This window comes from Syngnathoides biaculeatus, chromosome 10 (genome assembly GCF_019802595.1).
Source record: "Syngnathoides biaculeatus isolate LvHL_M chromosome 10, ASM1980259v1, whole genome shotgun sequence".
NCBI lineage: Eukaryota > Metazoa > Chordata > Actinopteri > Syngnathiformes > Syngnathidae > Syngnathoides > Syngnathoides biaculeatus.
Genome location: NC_084649.1, coordinates 11551645 through 11572498, shown reverse-complemented (window position 1 = coordinate 11572498; position 20854 = coordinate 11551645). Strand labels below are relative to the sequence as shown.

Genomic DNA, 20854 nt, shown 5'->3' with positions numbered 1-20854 from the left:
GTACCGTTATACCGCGCAAGGATGTTGTCATAGAGTTGAACTTTGTACACATAGCTATCGAAGCAGCCCGGATTCCTGACATGTCAAGATAGTGGCCATGTTGGAAGGGTCGGTCATTGATTTTTTTTTTTCCCGAGGGTTACGCTTTTGTGAACGATAGCGAGAAAACGCCAATTAAAACAATTGAAGAAAAAAGTAATTTTTTTTTCCATGTGAAAGGGATTCACAGGTCCCTTGTCGTAAATGTATGGCGTTTTATAGAACCGTATAAAGCAGCAGCTAGACTGGTCTATTGTTTTGGTTTTTGGGTTGTTGTTTTTTTTTTTGCCATCCAAACACATGGAATTGTATAACGACTTTGACCCCACTATCATATTAGCCATGCCATCAACACCGAACAAAAAATGGCGATGTGTTTGTATTTAAATAGTAGAGAAATCCTCGCCTGGATGAGTACATGGAAACAGCTACTATATCGAACCAGGACTCCCCAGTCATTTCGTCCATTCATTTTTACAGAGGGCAGCTTGGTGATGAAACTGGTTAGGGCGTTCTGAGCACTAGGTTTCAAATCCCAGTCGCGCCTGTGTGGAGTTTGCATGATCACCCCATGCCTGCGTGGGTTTTCTCCAGGGACTCAAGTTTCTTCCCAAATCCCCCAAAAAAACATGCACCTAATTCGAGACTCGAAAATGCCCCTACGTGTGATGGTGAGTGCAAATTTGTCTGTCTCTGTTCCCTGCAATTGCCTGGCAACCAATCCAGGGTGTACCCTGCCTTCTGCCCGATAGCAGCTGGTATTGGCTCCACCACTCCCGTGACCCTTTTGAGGATTAGCGACTCAGAAAATGGATGGATGAATTTTTAGAGAGGAGCCTGTTTGACTCCTAAAAAATGATCTCATGTCATTGAATTCCTCACCAATTTTGACATGGATCGGTTTGCTACTAGTAGCAGACATGTATGGAGTTATGATACAAGATGGATAATTTTATTATAGGGGCTTCATAAGCCTGTCTTTAAGCCATTACCTTTATGCTGGTGGAGGGATTTGCGCACATACAGTGTAGCCTCAATATATTGTAGTTCACTTACTGCAGACCCCTGGTAAAGCCATACATTTTTCATGGTGAAAGGGTTTGCGTGTCTCGATGATCCTAGGAGCTAAGTTGTCTGGGGCTTTACGCTCCGGGTAGTGTCACCAATGGGAAACAGGTCCAAGACAAAGCATGGCTCCAAAAATTCGTATGATGAATAAATAATGCACATCCATTTCCCTTTTCTGGACACAGATCACCATGCCCCGCCTCTGGAGCCAGGTCGGGAGATGAGGCTCAAAGGTGAGCCCCGAGTGGTCAGGCTTGCACTCATGGGGCCCAGTCTGCCACTGCACAAAAGGGCAACATGGATCCCCATTCCCATGGGCTTACCACCTGTGGGAGTACCCATATTCGTTCGGTGCAGTGTAAACTGGGCAGTTGCCAAAAGGCAAGGACCTTGACAATCTGATCACCACGTACAGAAGTTCGCTCTAGAGATATGGAATGTCACCTTCCTGGCAGAGAAGGAGCCCAACTTGGTGTGTGAGATTGAGAAGTTCTGAGTAGATATAGTCAGGTTTGGGCTCTGGTACCAAAATGAATGGGGTTGGACTCTCCTCTACTCTGGAGTTGCCCTCGGTGAGAGGCACAAGGCAGGTGTAGTTATACTTATTGCTCGCCTGGCTCATCTCTTACACATTGAGGTTCACCCCGTTGAATGAGAAGGTACCCCCACACACACACATCTTCAGGTGGGGGGACAGGTCCGTACATATGGAACAAACCACAGTTCAGAGTACCCACACTTTTTGTTCTGCCTAGGGATTTCAATGCTCATGTGGGCAATGACAATGAGACCAGGAAGGAGCTATTTGGGAGGTACATCCTCCCCGGCCAGAACCCCAGTTGTGTTCAGTTATTGGAGTTCTGTGCTCACCATGGATTGTCCATAATAAACACCTTGTTCAAGCATAGGCTTGTCCACACATGCACTTGGCAATAGGACACCCTAGGTCACAGGCCGATGATCAATTTTGTGGTCATGCCATAAGACTCACGGCTGTACGTCTTGGACACTTGGGTGAATGTCCCTGTTAAGATCTATTCAGGGATCCTGGAGAGTAGGGTACGTTGGGAAGTCGAATCTCAGATTCAGGATGAGGAGCATGGTTTGAGTGTGGAATGGTGCACCAGCTCTACACCCTTGGCAGGATCTTTGAGGGTGCATGGGAGTTCACCCAACCAGTCTATACGTGTTTCGTGGACTTGGAGAAGATGTTCATCTGTGTACCTCAGGGAGTCCTGTGGGAAATGCTTCAGGAGTATAGGGTACCGAACCCACTGATATGGGCTGTTTAGTCCCTTTATGACCGGTGTCAGAGTTTGATCCGCATTGCCGGCAGTAAGTTGGAATTGTTTTCGTTGAGGGTGGGACTCTGCCAAGGCTGTTCTTTGTCAGCCAGCCGCTGACCCTGGGCATGACGCAGGACACGTTGGAGGAATTACATCTCTCAGCTAGCCTGGGAATGCCTCGGGATCCTCCTGGAAGAGTTAGATGAAGTGGCTGGGTAGAGGGAAGTCTGGGAGACCTTGCTAAAGCTACTGTGACCTCACCTCGGATAAGCGATAGAAGATGGATGGATGGATGGATGGATGGATGGATGGATGGATGGATGGATGGATAAGAAATAGCTGTTATGAGTATAGCAAATTGCCAGTGAATGGACCGCAATGCAGAAGTGAAGGCTTGAAACAGAAGATTTACCCAAACAATTTGCATATAACAGAATACAGCAAAATAAAGGATGAGAGCAAACAGCTGTTGCGGGGAAAAAAATGGGACGAACGATACCAAAATCCAACCCACAAGTATGCTGAAGTAAAACTGACATGAAACAAAAAAAACAACAGCAAACGTGAAAAGGCGAGAACAAAGGAGATCCCCCAGTAATTAGACAAAAAGTGGTGGTCAGGGACACATCTAAACAGAGGTTCCAATTAAGCAAAAACATAAATAAAATCTATCTCCTACAGTCAGAGCAGTATTGAAAACCCAGAAGTATTGCGTACTTTTGGTACACTGAGACAAACAACACCGAGACTTAACTAGACACAAACATTAAGTATCACAAAGACATGGTGTGAAAGGAACAGAGATTAGGAACTAGAGAATGACCACAAGCAAAACAACAACAAGGGCGATACTCCATCTCCTTCTTATACAATGAGCCATATTCAAATACACTAACAACTGATTGAAATCAGGTGTGACTGTGGCTCAGCCTAACATCACCAAGGCAACACTGTGCGCAGAGAAGAGAGCCCATTACCAATCAATTTGCACGAGGGTGCTCTTCTTCCCATTCATGCTCCTCCAGGTCTCACTGTCATTACCCACTTAAGTGTTGAAGTCATCCACCAGAACAAGGGAGTCCCCAGCGGGGCGCTCTCCAGCAACCAGCAATGGGGTCCAAAAAGGGTTGGTACTCTGAGCAGCTGTTTAATCCATAAGCACAAACAACATTCAGGACCTGTCCCCGACCCAAAGCTCGAGGCAGCCTGCCCTTTCATCTACTAGAGTGAACCTCAATGTATAGGCACAGAGCCAGAGGGCAGCCCCTCTCACTGCAGCCAACTCCAAAGTGTAAGAGTGTCCAACCTCTCTTGAAAAGACTGGTACCAGACCCCAAGCGATGTGTTGAGGTGATCCTGACTATGTCAATTCGGAATTCTGTTGACCTTGCACAGCAGCTCAGGCTTCTTCACTGTCAGAGAGGTCCCATTCCATGTCCCAAGAGCTAGCTTCTTTATCCGGAGATCAGACGGCCAAGGTCCCTGCCTTTGCCCACCGCCCAGCTCGCACAGCACCCAACCCCCTTGTCCTCTCCCACAGTTGGTGAGCACATGGGAAGGAGATCCCACATTGCCTTTTTCTGGCCTGTACCTGGCTGAGCCCAGCATGATAATTTTATGGCTTTAGGAGGAGTCTGCAGTCGCTGAACTGCAATATATTGAGGCAACACTGTATGAGCACTGTAATTTTTGTGGAACAAGTCCAGATTGAAGTGCGTCTTTTATCTGGTGTCAGGTGTTTTAAGATCCAGATCCTCGTGACCCTGAAAAGGCAAATGAAAAATATTAATAATTACTGTGAAAGATGGATGGATGGATGGATGGATGGATGGATGGATGGATGGATGGATGGATGGACGGATGAAATTTTTTGGCTGTTTGTACATTTATGTGTGCACCCTGTCCAAAAGTCCTGGGCCCCCGCTGTTGGTAATGACCTATTCAGAATCAGAATACATTTTACTGACCAAGTATACACAAAGAATTTGTCTCTGGTAGTTTGAGCTGCCCTAGTACGACATACATGTTGAGTACAACAGCAGACAGTCAATTGACAGAGAACACTTTTGCGCTGAAAGTGCGAGACAGCAAAGTGAAATAGTGGTTATAGCAGTTCTGCTTCACAGTTCTGAGTTCCATGTTTTAAACTCAGCTAATCACATGTTTTTCGTGTGGGTTTTCTCTGGGTGTTACCTGGTTGGATTTTTCTGAAGAAACCAAATACATATGTGGATATTGCTTTTCTCCACTGTACAGTGTGTGACTTGTGAAGTATATGGCACATGTTAGGCCAGTTAAAACCCGAGAAGACTTGCTCTAACAGCGTCATTTTATGTCTTACTTTACAAGCGGAGATCCTGCAGGGAGCGCTCTGCATCCAAGTGTCCAATCATGCACAATACAAATGAGCGTGTGTCATGGTGATGGAGCTCCTGGGTGATAATCATGCAAATAGCCATGCACAGTGCACAATATACGTTCACCCGTGAAGCAACAGACGACACGCACGACCTAAACGTTCATCTAGAGGTGACAAGTGAAGATTCCCTGTGTGTCCGTGTGCGCGCGCGTATGTGCGTGCTTGCGCACACGTGCATTTGTGTGTGTCTGTGTGTGTGTGTTTGGTAGGAGGGATGGATGGAAGCAGGGAAGGCGGATGAAGATAAGACTCTCTTACACACGCGTACACTGACGGACACCCACACATTGACTGGCCTCGCGAGCAGATCAGACGTTCGCTAACGGAGCTATTCTGGTATTTTGGAATTGTTCCTTACTATGATCTCCGCCGTGCTCGCGGACACCGCCCCTCCAAGCGGGTGCGCGCCTGAACTGTCAATCACGTCACGCCGGTCTTGGTACATGTGAGCATCGAATGCAATCGAGTGCATGGCGCGCGGGTCAGGGCGGATCTGCACACCGGGAGAAACGACGCCGGTTAACGAGGATGAAAGGTCGCCACTTATCGCATCATTTCGATTACCCTGAATAGGTAAGATGATGCACGATTTGAAGAATACACTTGGCGAGTGAAATTATCGGGTACGCGTCCATAAATGCACGCTGTCTTTTCTTCTTCTTTTTTTTTCCTCGTGGCCACCAATTAGTTGAAATGCGTAGGTTGTGTTTAATTGTGTCACACGCATCGACAGAACCGACAGTCCGGGTCGCCCCTACATCGAGCGGAGCAGAGATGATGTGCGAGGTGATGCCGACCATCAGCGAGGGGGACTCGGCTGGTCCCCCGAGAGGAGCCGGCAGCGTCCTGAATGGCTCCGAGCAGGAGGCCAACTTCGAACAGCTGATGGTCAACATGCTAGACGAGAGGGACAAGCTACTCGAGTCCCTCAGGGAGACCCAGGAGACCCTCATCCAGTCACAGACCAAACTACAGGGGGCGCTGCACGAGAGAGACGTGCTGCAGCGTCAGATCAACGCAGCCCTGCCTCAGGTGAGGAGCAGCCGATCTCAGAAAAGGGCCCAGGCTTCATACATTCACATTGCATTATTATTTGGTGCTCTGTGGTAGCCTGATCGATTAGGTGCTTGAGTTGGTGAATTCTAGGCTTCATATAGCTATAGAGCTGTGGTCACTGGCATTCTTCATACATATTGTAAAGATCACTACTGTTATCACAGTAGCCTTGTCTTGAAATAATTGTGTTTCACTGAGGACAAATGCTCGTCTAGTGGTATCAATACAGGGGTGAGTGAGTGCTATCCTCCAGAAAAGATCTTGGACAAATTGTCTTCCCTCCAGTTAACCAGCCTGCCCCGGGGGTACAAAGGAAAAAACATGTTGAAATTTTTTATTTCAGAAACCGGTCTAAATTCCTATTCATACTCATTGGACCTACAGAGAGGACTGAAAACCTGAAGTATGATTTTTATTTCTCAGTGGTACGTTGACTTGAGTTTAATTCATTTCATAATTCAAATTGTGAGTGAGAAGCAAGAGCCTGGGCCAATGTTGTGGTGTTGTCTGCCGCCATTGAACAGTGGTATATCTGAAACACACTCGTGCATCAAGTTTTGGCTCACAACACAAACCAGAAAAATTGATGGCTTGTCAACCGGAAAAAAAAACAAAAAAATTTAAAGCAAGCGAATATTATATGAAATAGCACTACTCAAAACACAGTACTCACATTAATATCGCATTCATAGATTAAGAATTACAACAATTAATCAAGGTGAGGGGGTCACCGGTTTGGGCTAAATAATCAAAAGCTGAAGCCGGAAGTGACATTGACACTCCAGTAGCGAGTTGCCTGCATGCGAACACAGAGCTCCACTGAATACCAGTGTCAGCTGACAGTTTGTAAATAGCATAATAACGTTTGTTGATGATGTCGTCACATTTTCCTCTGTATACTGTAAAAAGAACTAGCCTCCAGCCTGCCTTACTACGGCCAGCCATATTAGCCACAGTAGATGTTGTGTGGCTAACATGGCGCTCCTCTAAAAATCACTAACCGCTGCCTCCATGTTGGCCAATAAGCTACAATTCTATCACAAAAGGAAGATGAGGGGTAATTAACAGGAGAAGACCGCTGAGCCATACTAAACTAGCACTAAACTATAATTAGATGGAGTCACAAAGTACCAGAATAAGTGATTGGTGCTACACAGTACCATTTTTTTGTGAAGTCTCGCTGGAACCACATTCAGTGCTGAGTAATAAACTATGAACAACCAAATTAATGAGTTTATGTCTAGTGAAAAAAAAAAAATAAACATCGGAAATAAGTTAATATATTATCAGACATGTCAGCCAATAGGAGGGCCATCCATAAGTAAAAGAATACTGTATTAATATATAGTGCATATACTGAATATTCATAATGTCAGCAGTGTTGTTTGTTTGTTTGTGTAATAGAGTGCTAAGTAGTGGTGTAACGATTTATTCATTATATCAATTTATGGATTTATATTCCTGCAATCCAACCGGATCAATTTGTGCTTGGAAAGTTATCCTTAAGGACGTAAGTATCCACATTTAAATTTTTTTAAAAACTCAGTTGTGTTGTTGTATCAATGCTAGGAAATAACACTGGATTTAAGCAAGAGAAGAAGGGAAGCAAGAAATTACCATTGAGGAGCAAGGGTATGATTGAGCCAAATTGCAAAGTTTTGAAACCTTTTAAGATGATTAGCTTAGCTTCGCTTAGCTTAGCTTGCCAGCTCCTAAGAATGATAGCAAAGTAACCGTCAAGGGAAATTCAGGTGAACAAGAGCAGCTACTGGAGTAGTACTACCTCAACTACTAGACGCACTTTCATGTTTAGGTTCGTGCTCCAAAGAGCAGGTTTGTTCATTTTTAGCTCGCTATGTATGAGTATTATCAACAGTATTCCTCAATGATTTCTCTCATGAAAATCTCACAATGCTTCGTTTCTAGTCATTAGTATTTAACTGTTTAACTCATTCTCAAAATCTTGTAATTCTGAAATCATCCAACCATTTTCTGAGCCACTTATCCTCACAAGGGACACAGGAGTGCTGGAGCCTAGCCCAGCCATCATTGGGCAAGAGGCGGGGTATACCCTGAACCGGTTTCCAGCCAATCACAGGGCACACAGAAGCAATTTAGAGTCTCCAATGAATGCATGGTTTCTGGGATGTGGGAGGAAACCGGAGTGCCTGGAGAAAACCCACGCAGGCACAGGGAGAACATGCAAACTCCACACAGGGAGGGCTAGGATTTAAAACCCCGATCCTTACAACTGTGTGGCCAACACTCTAACCACCTGCGTCTCCGTGCTCCCATTGTAAAACCAATTACCGGTACACATTTGTTACCAGAGGGAATAAATTGACCCAACAATGACATCATAGCTCAAACAATATAAAACTTTGTTTTATTGAAAACAACACAATCAATACATCAATCAACCTTTCATCACTAGAATGATAGTCCATTAGGAAAAAAAAGCACGCACTACAGGACACAATAAGACAATTTACCTAGTTCCCTTCCAAAAATAGGAATCTAAGAAATTTCACTGGCTAGTATGCAGTTATTTATTTCACAGTCACACTCAGTGCAGTTTTATCTAAAAAGTTACTGAACTGATTTCCAACCACTGGATTGTTTCAGATGGTATCATTCAAAATGAACCAATACCAAACCTTGAATCGATTCGGCAACTGCAAATTGTGATATGTATTGAATCGTTGCTAACATGGATCGTTACACCCCCAGCACCATTTTTTAATTCCATATTTTTATTGTAATGTTGTCGATTACTTTTCAAAAAACATTTACGTTTGTTCAGTCAGTTTTTTTTTTTAAGTAAGGGCGTGACTTTGGCGCAGGCCCCGAGGGTTCAGTTCCCTCTCATTGATTGTGTGAAAGTGAATGCGAATGGTTGTCTGTGTCTACGTGTGCCTTCCGACTGACCGGCGACAGCCTTTTCACCCAACGTCAGCCGGGATCGGCTCCAACACCCTGCGACCCTTAACAGGATAAGTATGGAGAATGGAGGGATGAATGTTTTTGAGTAGATTTTGTACAATACATCCTTTTGTTTTGTACACATGCTACAATAGAAATTCATACATATAGTACATAGTACACATTTACATTACTAGACATACCTACTGTAAATACAGAATGTGTATTCACTTTAAAGATGCACCAAAGAAGAAAATGAAAATGTCTTGTACATATGACATAACACATAAGGGTTTTTCAAAAGCCTGCCGAGTCTGAATGGATAAAAAACAACAATATATATTTGAAATAAGGCTCTGTAATCATGAAAAATAAGGCACACCCTCGAGTTGCAGAACGATGGCCGTGCCTGCCAAAGGTGGTGGAGACAGCCCTTCACCTGTCAATAAAATATGTTTGTGCATATGCTATGTGCTGAAGTATCTGGACTCAGCTACTGGGTAAATAATAACTTCTGCTGTGGTGATCATTAACTTTGGTGCGTCTCTGTTATGTGGCAAGACAGACACAGGCGAGGCGCTGACGTTTTGGACAACCTTGCCGCGGTCGAACGAGTTCCTTAGGTTGTTGGCTTGCGGGTTAGTGAACTTAATAAACAGTTAACTTTTCTTTAAGTGGCTCTACATGCGGCGCAAGGAGCAAGGCTGTTGGAGTATAGAACCAACGCAGGTCCGCCATTAGTCTATGAGTGCACACATAAGGGAAGATGCATTTTTTTTCGGGTTATACACATAGCTTGATGCTCAACTGGAGGGTGCAGTGCTGATAGAAAAGGGTCAAGCAATTATTAATAAGTAACTCGGAATCCTGTCGAATAGCTTTAGATGGCACTCATTAGTAGCATCGTGGGGGAGGGCAGACTCATGCTGTTCTCTGGTGATGTATACCTATACAACAGCTTGTCCTCTGTCACGAAACAGCTTCATCCCTGTTTATGTGGTGTGTGAGTGAAGACTTACACCAGCACTAGTACAGCATTGTTTAGCTAAAGCTGTTTTTCCACTCGTTTAAAAGTGTTTTCCCCAAATTTCCTTTTTCCCATTTGTATCAAATTGCACTGCGTCATCACGACTGCTGTGAAATGTTGTGTTGTACCATCACAATGTGTTACATGACTAATTTAAACTACCGTATTTGGGACACCTCTTATTTTTCAACCACCATCGTGAACAAGCTGGTTTAATACCACCCTGACAGTGAGAATCAAAACCGAAATTCATTTTCTTCTTAAAAGTGAATATGTCTTGCATTGGATGTCATTGCACGGTATTGTGCAAGAGGTCATAATGTAGATGATGTTGTTGTTGCTTGGTGGATGTGACGATTCTCTTTTGCATGAGTTTGAATCACTGGGAGAAAACCAAATTTGTAATTTAGGTCTTCAGGCAAAAAGGTTTGGAAAACCTGGCAGAAAATGGTCTTCCTTTGTAAGAAGCAGACCAGAAAACAGATGAATAAGTCTGATTCCAATAATTACAATAATGCCTACCATGAGACCCAGTGCTATCTATTCATCCATCCATTTACAGAGCTGCTTATCGTCACAAGGGTCATGGGAGTGCAGGAACCTATCCCAGCTGTCATCGGGCAGGAGGCATGGTGCACCCTGAACCGGTTGCCAGCCAATTGCAAGGCACATGGAGTCAGACAACAGTGGCACTCACAATCACACCTAGGGGCAATTTAGAGTCTTCAACTAATCCATGTTTTTGGGATGTGGGAGCAAATCTGAGTGCACACAGGCTAGGGGAGAACATGCAAACTCCACACAGGCGGGCACGGGATTTGAACCCTGGACCTCAGAACTGTGATGCAATGCTCTAATCAGTTGCCCCACCGTGCTGCCCCAATGTTTCTAATATGTCAGATATAGTAAATCATCAGAGGACAGTAATTAACGATGGAAAAACTGTTTCCCTGCCTTTTAGTTCTTTCTTATGATGTTGCAGATGTAGGTCGTGACTAGCATCATGTTGCCTCCTTAATGGGTTTTTCAGCTCTTGATCACAGCTTTCCTGCGTATGCAGCCATCCTTCAGTCACAAGAAATATAGAAAAGTGGGTTGTTACTATCAAGGTCTGGTCCACATTTTGCTTGGCAACTCCACAGAGAAGAGGCCAAGGCCCCCTTATCATTAATGTGATTGAAACAGCCTCACGTGGCGACCTGCCTGCTCCTCAGGGCCGTTCATCTCTGTGCTTATGGTGACCTGGAATATCTTTGACGATAGCATGTGAGTGTGTGTGTGAGATAAAGAGCTGACTATGTGATGTTGCAGCCACCTAGCATAGCGACAATGAGGCCTCAGCACATAATGTGTTATCCCCTCCGACCCTCAGGTCCACATGTGTGCGGCGTGATGTCATACCGAGCATGATGCTGTGTGTGTGTGTGTGGGTGCGTGCGCGAGCACGAGAGACCGAGCGAGAGGGAACCATCCTGGAGATGACAGCGTCGCTGCAGCCGCTTGTGGGAGAAGCATGGCTGCTTGCTAGAGTACATCGCCTTGGGCTGCTTGCCTTTCACACATGCTCTTACGTGTGTGTGTGTGCGTGTGCGTGTGCGTGTATACGTGTGTGAGAGAGAGAGAGAGTGAGAGAGAGAGAGAGCGAGAGAGAGGGGACGTGACGAGGCTGTCATGTCCGTTTTTTAATCTTGCTTCACCGTAATGTGTAATGTTAGCAATAATGCAAGTATTAGTTATACTGTCATACACCTCAGGGACATTAGACACACATTATGACTGGCATGCTTGGTTATAAGATAACTGTGCATACACACGCACACACTTCAAAACCAGGTCTCTCACACACCAGCAGTAATGCCGAGAGCAGATGCAGTGGAGCAGTTTCTCAAAATCGGGCTCAGGAGACAAAATGGGTCATGCGGGTCATTTTTTTGTATTGAGTTATGAAGCAAGCTGTTTTATTGATCATCCAACAGGCACACAATTTCTTGGCAAAGGGCTTTTTGATCCATTCTTACTTGAAAATTCCCATCTTCTGTTCATTATCAGGCAGCAGTGTGGCACAGCTGTAAAGCGTTGGCCTCACAGTTTTGAGGACCTGGGTTCAATCCCGGCCCCGCCTCTGTGGAGTTTACATGTTCTCCTTGTGCCTGCGACCCTCATAATTATTAAGGATAAGCAGATCATAAAATTGATGGATGTCCATTATCATCATATATGTTAATGTTGTGGCAATTACAGATATACTTTAATAAGTTTGGGTCCTGGGAGTAACCATATTTTTAATTTGGGTCCTGTGCTGGAAAGGTTTGTGAGGGCCAGCAATAAACAAGTGTTCAGTTGAAGAATGTGGTGAGTCTGGCCTCAACATATTTAAAGGTCTACCAACACGTAAAGCATGATTTTTAGTCTGTTTTTATTAAAAAAAAAAAAAAAAAAAAAGGCACTCGGAATGGACCCATCTGTTTTTTCACCACACATCATGATGTTGTCATATATGGATTTTTGCATCTCACGCCATGAAAATCCTCTCGAAGCATTTGAGTTGGAGAAGAACCAGGAAGTGACATATTTTACAGTTGCAGGGTCGAGTGTTTATATTGGTTTATACCTATTGTACCGGCAAAATATGACTTGTTTTTTTCATCGTGTTAGCCCAAATGCCGGCTCGTCGCATTGCTGGATTTTGCTCGAACATCTGGGAGGATGGATTCACTCTTCACACTTTTCCAAAACACCCGGTTCATCGTGAAAAATGGATTGCACAGGTGCAAAAGACGAGAGCTTTGTGGGTTCTAAATGACAGGTAGGTGTGTATATAGCTATTAAAAAAAATAATAGTTGTTGGGGACTAATCTGTCTCACAGTTTATAGCATATGTCACATGTGAATTTAGAATAAATCCTCTTGGTCAAACCGGCAACATATAGCAAAGCATTTGTATCGCATTTAAGACAATTTAATCACACACAATACAAAACAACACACTACAAATCAATAAAATAGAAGTACAAAGACAGTTTAGTAGCATGTAACATGAGCTAACTAGATGTTACCAAACTCGAGCAACTTCTCCGAAAGCAGCAATAACAAAAAGCTCCATCCGCCCCCGCCGAGGTCATCCTTTCAGAACGTAACAAAAGATCCGCGTCAAATCGGTAGTGTCTGTTTACTTGTTCGTTAGCAGCAGGATGAATAAAAAGCTCCATCGGCGTCCGACGATGTCATCCTCTCAGAACTTAACAAAAGAGTCACGTTGTCATGATCCTGCCGCTCCAGCACGAGCTGTGCGGGTGCCTGCGCGGGTGCGCTGATTGGGGCGCACACCTGCGTCTCATGCGGGCTGATTAGTCAGTGTATTTATATCACCCCGATGACGATTGGTCCCCACCAGTTCGTTGATCTTCATGTCCCGTTCGTGTGCTCCGGTATCCCTGATCGAACCTGTGTGTACCGACCTTCGCCTGTTCGCCGACCAACCTTGTAAGCCTGACTCCTTCGTTACTTCTGCCTGCTTTGATTGTTCTCCTGTGTTCCGAGTCCTGCCTGTCCGCTCATCTGCTCTCTTCGCCCGACGTCCCAACTACCACTGCTGCACCCGACTGCCTGCTCGATCCCCTACCTCTGCATATAATAAATGTTTCTCCTTGAACTACCTTGCATCTTCCGAGTCCTGCATTTGGGTCCTACTCTTGTTCCGATGGGACGTGATACACGTCAAATCGCCGGTCACCGCAGTTAGCTGCCGTTTCACCCGACGCGGCGTTGGATTCGGGCCGGTAGCCTACCTGGCCCATGTTGTCATACCGCTGGCGGGGAGGAGAAAGGAGCTCCACCCCCACCGGCCACCGGTGTCTGGACACCCCTGAAGTGGTTTCTTCGTCCGGCATGGGTCCTCCTGAAAACACTACTATACATAAGATTTGTTGGGAAAGTGTTGTGAAATCAAACAATTATAGGCCTTTCATTTTGAATATTTCAACGGGCTCCTTGTATGTCTGTCAGGGAGTCTGTATTTAGTTAGAAGTGATCTGCATATCATCTAAATATGGTTCGAAACGATGCGGTAATATGGCCCCGGTCACTTCACTCGATTGTGAGATGTTCTCTTCTTTGAAAAGAGCTTCCGTGTCTGCAGGGGCGTCGGAAAAATCCAAATCTCCCATAGCTGGTGCCACGGCGTCTTCTCATTGGCGACTGTCCCAGTGTGACATCTGTAAATTATGTTGCAGGAAATATGGCTGCCACTGGGATGTCGAGCGCAACTTTGCACATGAATGACATGGTCTCCGCTCATTTTTTTTCAATATAGACATTGAACGGAATAATATTATATGTAGTTTTCATAACAATATCTATTTTAAAATGCATATTTGGTTGTCGGTAGACCTTTAAATAACTGCAAAAGCGAAGGCTGAATTTCATCTTTGGATGAGCGAAATGTATTAGAACAGTATTGTGGCCTCTCTTGTGGCCAGTACTGGCGTGTAACCCTCTGGGTTAGAAGTGTCTCAATGTGTTTTTTTTCTCTTCTGCATTCAGTTCTAACCGTTCTTAAGGTGGTATAGCTCATACATGAGTATTATCTTAACAGAGCAACCTTTCTAATCCTCAAACCAAACACTGTGTCTTCTGCTGGTTTTCCCAAACAAAAAACATTTGTATTCTAACAGATGCAACATAGCCATTTACCATCGTTACCGCACCTGTGTGCGTGCGCATGTTTGTGCGTGTGCGTGTCTGTGTGTGCGTGTGCATGTGTGTGTGTCTGTGTGTGATCTGACAGTTCTGGGCCAGTCTGCTCCAAAAGAGTCAGGAAAGACTGAAGACAAACAACAGAACAATACACAGGCACAGAAACATAAGGGACAAAAATATTCTCTTAAATGATGGTGTTCATCAAAAGAAAGCTTTTATTTTTTTGGTGAAGGGTGCATTTATGATGCAGCTTTCAGTATACATGTCAAACTCACAGACTTGAGTCCAGTAGTCATGAGGGTTAGAGGATCGAGGATCAATTGGAACTGGAACGTTAGTTAACATTGAAATATTTTCTAGTACCCAGTTTTGATGCCTAATCCACTGACCCCGAAGAAAAAGTGACAAAAAACAACAAAGAAGGGCCTAAAACCAATGAAGAAGAACGCACACGAAAATGCGTTGTGCCCAAAAGGCAAACAAAAGTGTGCCTTAACTTTGCTGAAATTAATCAAACGATGCCCAACCTTGCTTGTCAATGACCACTACTTGGGTTAACTTAATTGTTTTCAAAAAGGGAGGAGAACATCTTTGTGGGAAATGACATTTATATTAACAATGACCAAAAGTTGGGTGCAAAATGCTATGTATGCACCACTGTAAAAGCTCAATATTATGTAACAAATAAGCAAATTCTATGCATATTATAATTCACTTAATAATGTTATTTTTAAATTGTATTTTTATTATTGTCAATATAATTCTCATTTCAGCATAAGAGCATTTTAGTCTCATTCATTAATCTCTCCATCCACTTTCTATACTGCTTGTATAGCTTGGTCACAAATGACCTGATGCCTGTCCCAGTTTGCAATTGGACGAGTTAGGTCCAACTAACAAACCAGTTGCAGGGCTCATAGACACAGAGAAACATTAAAATTCAAATCCATGGATAATTTCAACCTTCAATTAAAATGATAGGGCGAACGTGCAAAATTAACAGGAAGGTAAGCCAACATGGGTTCTGTTGTTTATACATGACATTAGATGAAATCCTGCTAGTTTCTTATTATTATTATTATTTCTTATTATTATAATTATTCTTATTGTCCTGACTATGCTTTGGTAGAAAAGTGAAACTCATTCACTATTGCCCTTCCACAAACTCAATAAACTACTGTTATTTAAATTTAAAATATTCTGAGAAACAAGCCATTCAGTGAGCTTGCTGAGATTGAGGCGGTCACCCTTGCTCAGACCAGACTCACTTTTAATTGGTCCTTCATTTTGATCTCATCCGTTCATGTCAATTGTGATGGTTACAGTGATCAAAAAAGATCTGTTTAGAAGCACCACTAAATATTTTTTCCATTTATTCATCCTATTAACAGTTGCTACATCAATAGAAACCCCATTATGCCCTCACTTTTCATGGGATTTGTGCAACACTGATTATAATTTCAAAAATGACATGTTTCGGTTGGTTGTTCCATGGCAATGACATTTTGAGCCTGGAAACATTTAAAAACACCTCTATTATTACTTATGACTTGAAAAATTATCAGTGGTCAATTTAGGCATGTGCATGTACACAATGGCAGGTCCTCAGGCTGTTGTTGCGTTTGTGCTGATAGTTTTTCTACAGCATCATCTAGCATAGCAGAACAATTTATCCACAGAGCATTTCCTACACACGGTAACTTGTACCACTAGTGTGTCAACTGGAGTTATATTATTTTATACATTTTTAAACCTGCATATTAACCGCTGAAAGGCATTCAAATTACAACTTGCTCATGGCGCTTTGTTCCTTTAGGGTGATATGAGCACCTACTTTATTGATTATGATTCCGAAATTTGGCAGAAACAAAAAAAAATCTCATAACCGGCTAATCGGCTAATTAATTAAATAAAAAAAGTCTGTTGAATAATTCATCTACATATGTTAACACTTTACAACAACAGCCATCTGAAATGCATGCATAAGTTATGTCTGTTTTATAATACTTTGTCTTTTATTTGTTTAATTTTACAACAGAGAGTAAATTTCAAGTGAAAAAACATGCAAATAGCATTAACTGATGAATATTTTAGACCATAGATGCATGCACTACATAAGCAACATAATTTCATCATTTTTTTTCTTTTCCATTTTTCTCTTGTGATGACTTCAAAATGAAAACCAGATGACTTTCTCAAATAATGTCATCATTAACAATAAGTTACTTGCATTTTAACGTGTTTTCTCCGGGCACGACGGTTTCCTCCCACATCCCAAAAAACATGCGACATTAATTGGACTAAATTGCCCCTAGGTGTGATTGTGAGCGCGGCTGTTTGTCTTAATGTGCCCTGCGATTGGCTGGCAACCAGTTCAGGGTGTCCACCACCTCCTTCCCGTTGACAACTGGGTAGGCTCCAGCACTCCCCGCGACCCTTGTGAGGATACGGGGCGAAGAAAATGCATGTATGGATTTTAACATGTATGACACACACACAGAGAGAATTAAACTCAAATGGGAGCCGATCTTTTTTGCGTGCATTTGCAATGCTGATTATTGTTTTATGCATTGTGGATTTTTTGTTTTATTCTTTATTTTCTGTATTGCTGTTTGTTTGAATGCCATGACCTTTATCTTCTGCTTGATGTGTTCTTATATATTATATGATGTATTCTGGCAATTTGAAAAGAGCTAATATGAGCCGATAAAATTAGCCGGACAATGAATCGGTAAGACCTTATTGTATGTCATAGCATTTTTAGTCATTTTGTGAAAGGTTGGTGAACAGGCTTGTTCTCATGTTATCATTTAACATTTTTTACTGGATTGTTATTATGTGCATATACCATTATTTACCTTGAACTCCTTTTTGTCTTTAAAAAGTGGTGCATTCATTTTTGACTGTCGCTGATATGTGTGCTGAATTGAGATTTCCATCCCTTCCCACAATGGGAGGTAGACACTTTTACTTTGTAGTAATTAGATACCCTGTATTAGTTTGGAGTGGAGATTATGAGGCATTAGCTGGTTTTCAAGTGTGGAGCACTGTGGGTAGCCTCGAAACAGGAATTAGCAGGAAACAGTAAGGCTGGATTTCTAAACATTTAAAACCCTCATGCTGATTTTAAGAGTCTTAAATCCATTTTTCACCAAGCAGTAGTTCAGTTACGTCACTTTGGCATTGGGTGCAAGTTGTTTTGTATTTGTCTTATAAAAAATTGCATTTCCAAGTATGGTAGTGGCAAAATGAGTTTAGACCGATGTTTTTTTTTTCTTCTTTCCTTTTTTTTTGGGGGGGGGCGGGGGGATTGCCACCATATATAGTTACCAAGCAACAAAGTGATGACAGGATTCTAAGGGAATTGTGTTGTTCACCATCTCTGACATCTTTTTTCCAATGCCAAATGTTATGCAGATTCCATAGTGAAGATTTTTTATGAAGGCTGTCCTGTTTTCACCTATATTTTAAGAACGGCTAACCAGATCCCTGTCCAAGGTTTTATAAGGTTATATATACAGTATTAAACATTTGCTACAGTCAGCTGTTTGTGTGTTGTGATGTCTTGACACCTGTTTTAGTCAGAAGCAACACTGGCCTTTTTTTTTGCTCTCCGACAAATGCACAAAGAGGACACACACACACACAAACATGTCTATCATTGCCATTCCAAAACAATGTTCATCGCCTGTTCTGAATTTTTTAAAAATGAAAACATTATTCCTTGAGAATCAACAAAAACATGAACAATAAGCCTAATTCCAATAATCACTGCAGATGTCACTTTTGCAATTGAACAATTACACGGGCAAGTTTACCATGTGACCCAAAATAAACAAAAAACGAAACATTTGTTTCTGCTAAAACCTAAAGTCTTTAATTCCTGCAGTCATTGCATTGACTGCTGTGGGCTTGCTTGTGCTGCAGATGTTTTCTAATGGTAGACAGGAATATGAGACAGCCACTTGAAGTTAATTTTCATTGTTCAGCTTCACTTGTATTCCCATTTTTTTAACAGCCCTCTTTTGGTGGTGTTTTGAAAATGATTGGTAGTAAAATTAGCTCTACCTGCTGCTAACCTAATGATGAAAAGTGTTCACAGTAGCATGGTGCCCCCCCTGTCATAATCCCAGGCCGTCCTCAGGGGGCCCGCTCCCCAATTTGAAAATCCCTGCCCTAGATCATCTATGTGCACATGGTGTGCATTTGCGTTTATAATTTTATTATATTGTGCCACTATCTCCTTTGGATTTCAGTTTCAGGTTTCAGTAGCCATGTTTCTACTAACTAGTGTGCTGGAGTTGCACTCAATTTGTCGCTATGGTTAGGGCTCGTTAACCTGATCTAAAAAAAACCCAAAGTAACTTTTGTTAGTCTTTTCTGCCACTGGAACAGTTCCCATATCAAGTACTGTAAATCCGCTTTGAGCCAAGTAGATACCACGCAGTGCGTAAGACGTGTAAAATAGTTTTATATTTTCTTCATTATTTGCTTGACTAATGCTTGCTGGTTGGTGAAAATAATATTCCATCTGATGCAAGATGGTGAATTCAAATTCGCAATTTATAACAATGATCAGACAACAACAACAAAAAGTGGTTTATTTACTTTAAACTTTAAATATGCTTTAGAAATAGCTTCATTAGTCTGCAGCGGAATAACTTTTCACCCCTGGAGTAAAAGCAGGTTACTTGCATTGTTTTTGCCGTGACGAAGCGAAGAGAAATCCAGTGCCCCTGCTTAGCATACTATTTTTAAGATGGTTGGGCTGGTAAATGAGGTGCATTTATTTTGTACCTTAACTGTGCTCAGAGCGCACTGAGTCAAAGCTAATTCGAATTACAGCATTTTAGCCCTGATTTTCCACTTGCCCGTAAGCGTTTTGAGCTGGCAGACAGGAGGCACATTGGCCCTGGCTGCACTGACATGAGACGAGAGGCTCGCTGATGCGTCAGTGACACAATCCAGATGTCACAAAATGTTTAATATCTGAATCGGAAATGTTTAGGCCAACGTAGACGATGATTAACCAGGATAAATTTAATCGCCTTTTTTTTCTGGCGAAATTAGCGATACTGTGAGACCTTAGAAGAGGTTAATAAATCCATCCTAGTCTATTCTCTCACAGTACAGCTAGCCTCACCTGAAAACAAGGCTGTTCTAAAATATATACAGACACATTGTGCTTTTGAAGTGTGCTATTATCTACGCCAATTATCATCTGACACAATGCTACAGGATGGAACTGTTAAAATGCATGTGATAAGAACGAATAGGCTTCCCTTTTGTCTCCAGAAAGAAATACACTTCCTAGCTTTCGGATAAGACTATGCTTTGCTGTACATTATCCAACTTCTGTCATTTTGGCAGGGAGCTAACAGAGTGTGAGTGACATATGTCTAAGTGGAAAACAAACACTCACAAGTGCTTGGCCAGGCTACCAATATGACTGCTTTCTTAACAAAATTTCTTTTTCTACAGGAATAGTGGTAATGTTAGTATTGTCAAACACTCCTATCGATAAGATTCATGTCATGTGCTTTTAGAAAACAGATGTGAAATCGGACTGATCGACAGATAAGGCACGAGCCGCTCTGGAGGAACCAAAGTGACGTAGGCGGTCTGGGACCCTCCGGTCATTCCGTGAAGTAACGTCACAGAAACATTCTCTGTTTCCAAATGTTATAATGTGTTAGTGATATGTCAGAGTCAATGAGCGAGGGAGCATGCCCACAGCAAGTGTTGTTTACACATGATTGGCAGAGTCAGCCTGATAGGACAATATTAGGGAGGGTGAGAGTAGTCACTTACAAAATGTGCCCGTTGTCATTGGTGTGCTGCCGATGTCCAATGTTTTTGCTGCGTTACATAAGCCCCAAACAGGGGAATTTGGGTTGATGCAGAGCAAAGTGGAGCGTAAAGTGAGCAGCTGAATGCCACCAAGAAACCCTGTTAGAGGAAGAGAGAGAGGCAACAAGCGGGAGAAGGGACCGAACATGAGAAGACAAAAGGACATCAAAATGTTCTCAAGGGTCTTCTTGAGATGCTATCTTCCTTTTTTTGACTATTCTACCACAAATGTTTTTATCTAGGACTTTTGGTGCATATGTTTTGTCCTTTAGACTCACCAAGTAGGGAACTTTTAAGCCATAGATGTAAATACAAATCACCATAATGCAGATCAGTTAAAACTTCATTTCTAGCATTTAGTTGTTTTGTGATGTGGAAAAACTAGCAAGCACTGTAATCTCCCTTTGCACATTAATCACTGTTTCAAACTCGGTATATCTCATCTTATTTTCCTTTTTTGTCCTCTTTAATGCTACTTTAACAGTCATC

At 42.7% G+C, this 20854-nt stretch overlaps 1 protein-coding gene across 1 annotated transcript in view; it reads left to right on the top strand.

The window, feature by feature from the left end:
- Nucleotides 1-5586: 5586 nt before the first annotated feature.
- Nucleotides 5587-20854, top strand: part of ppfia4 (PTPRF interacting protein alpha 4) — an 80509-nt gene continuing 65241 nt past the window's right edge. The window contains exon 1 of the mRNA XM_061833372.1: nt 5587-5844. Coding sequence (XP_061689356.1) covers nt 5587-5844 — 258 coding nt within the window. The remainder of the gene's footprint in view (nt 5845-20854) is intronic.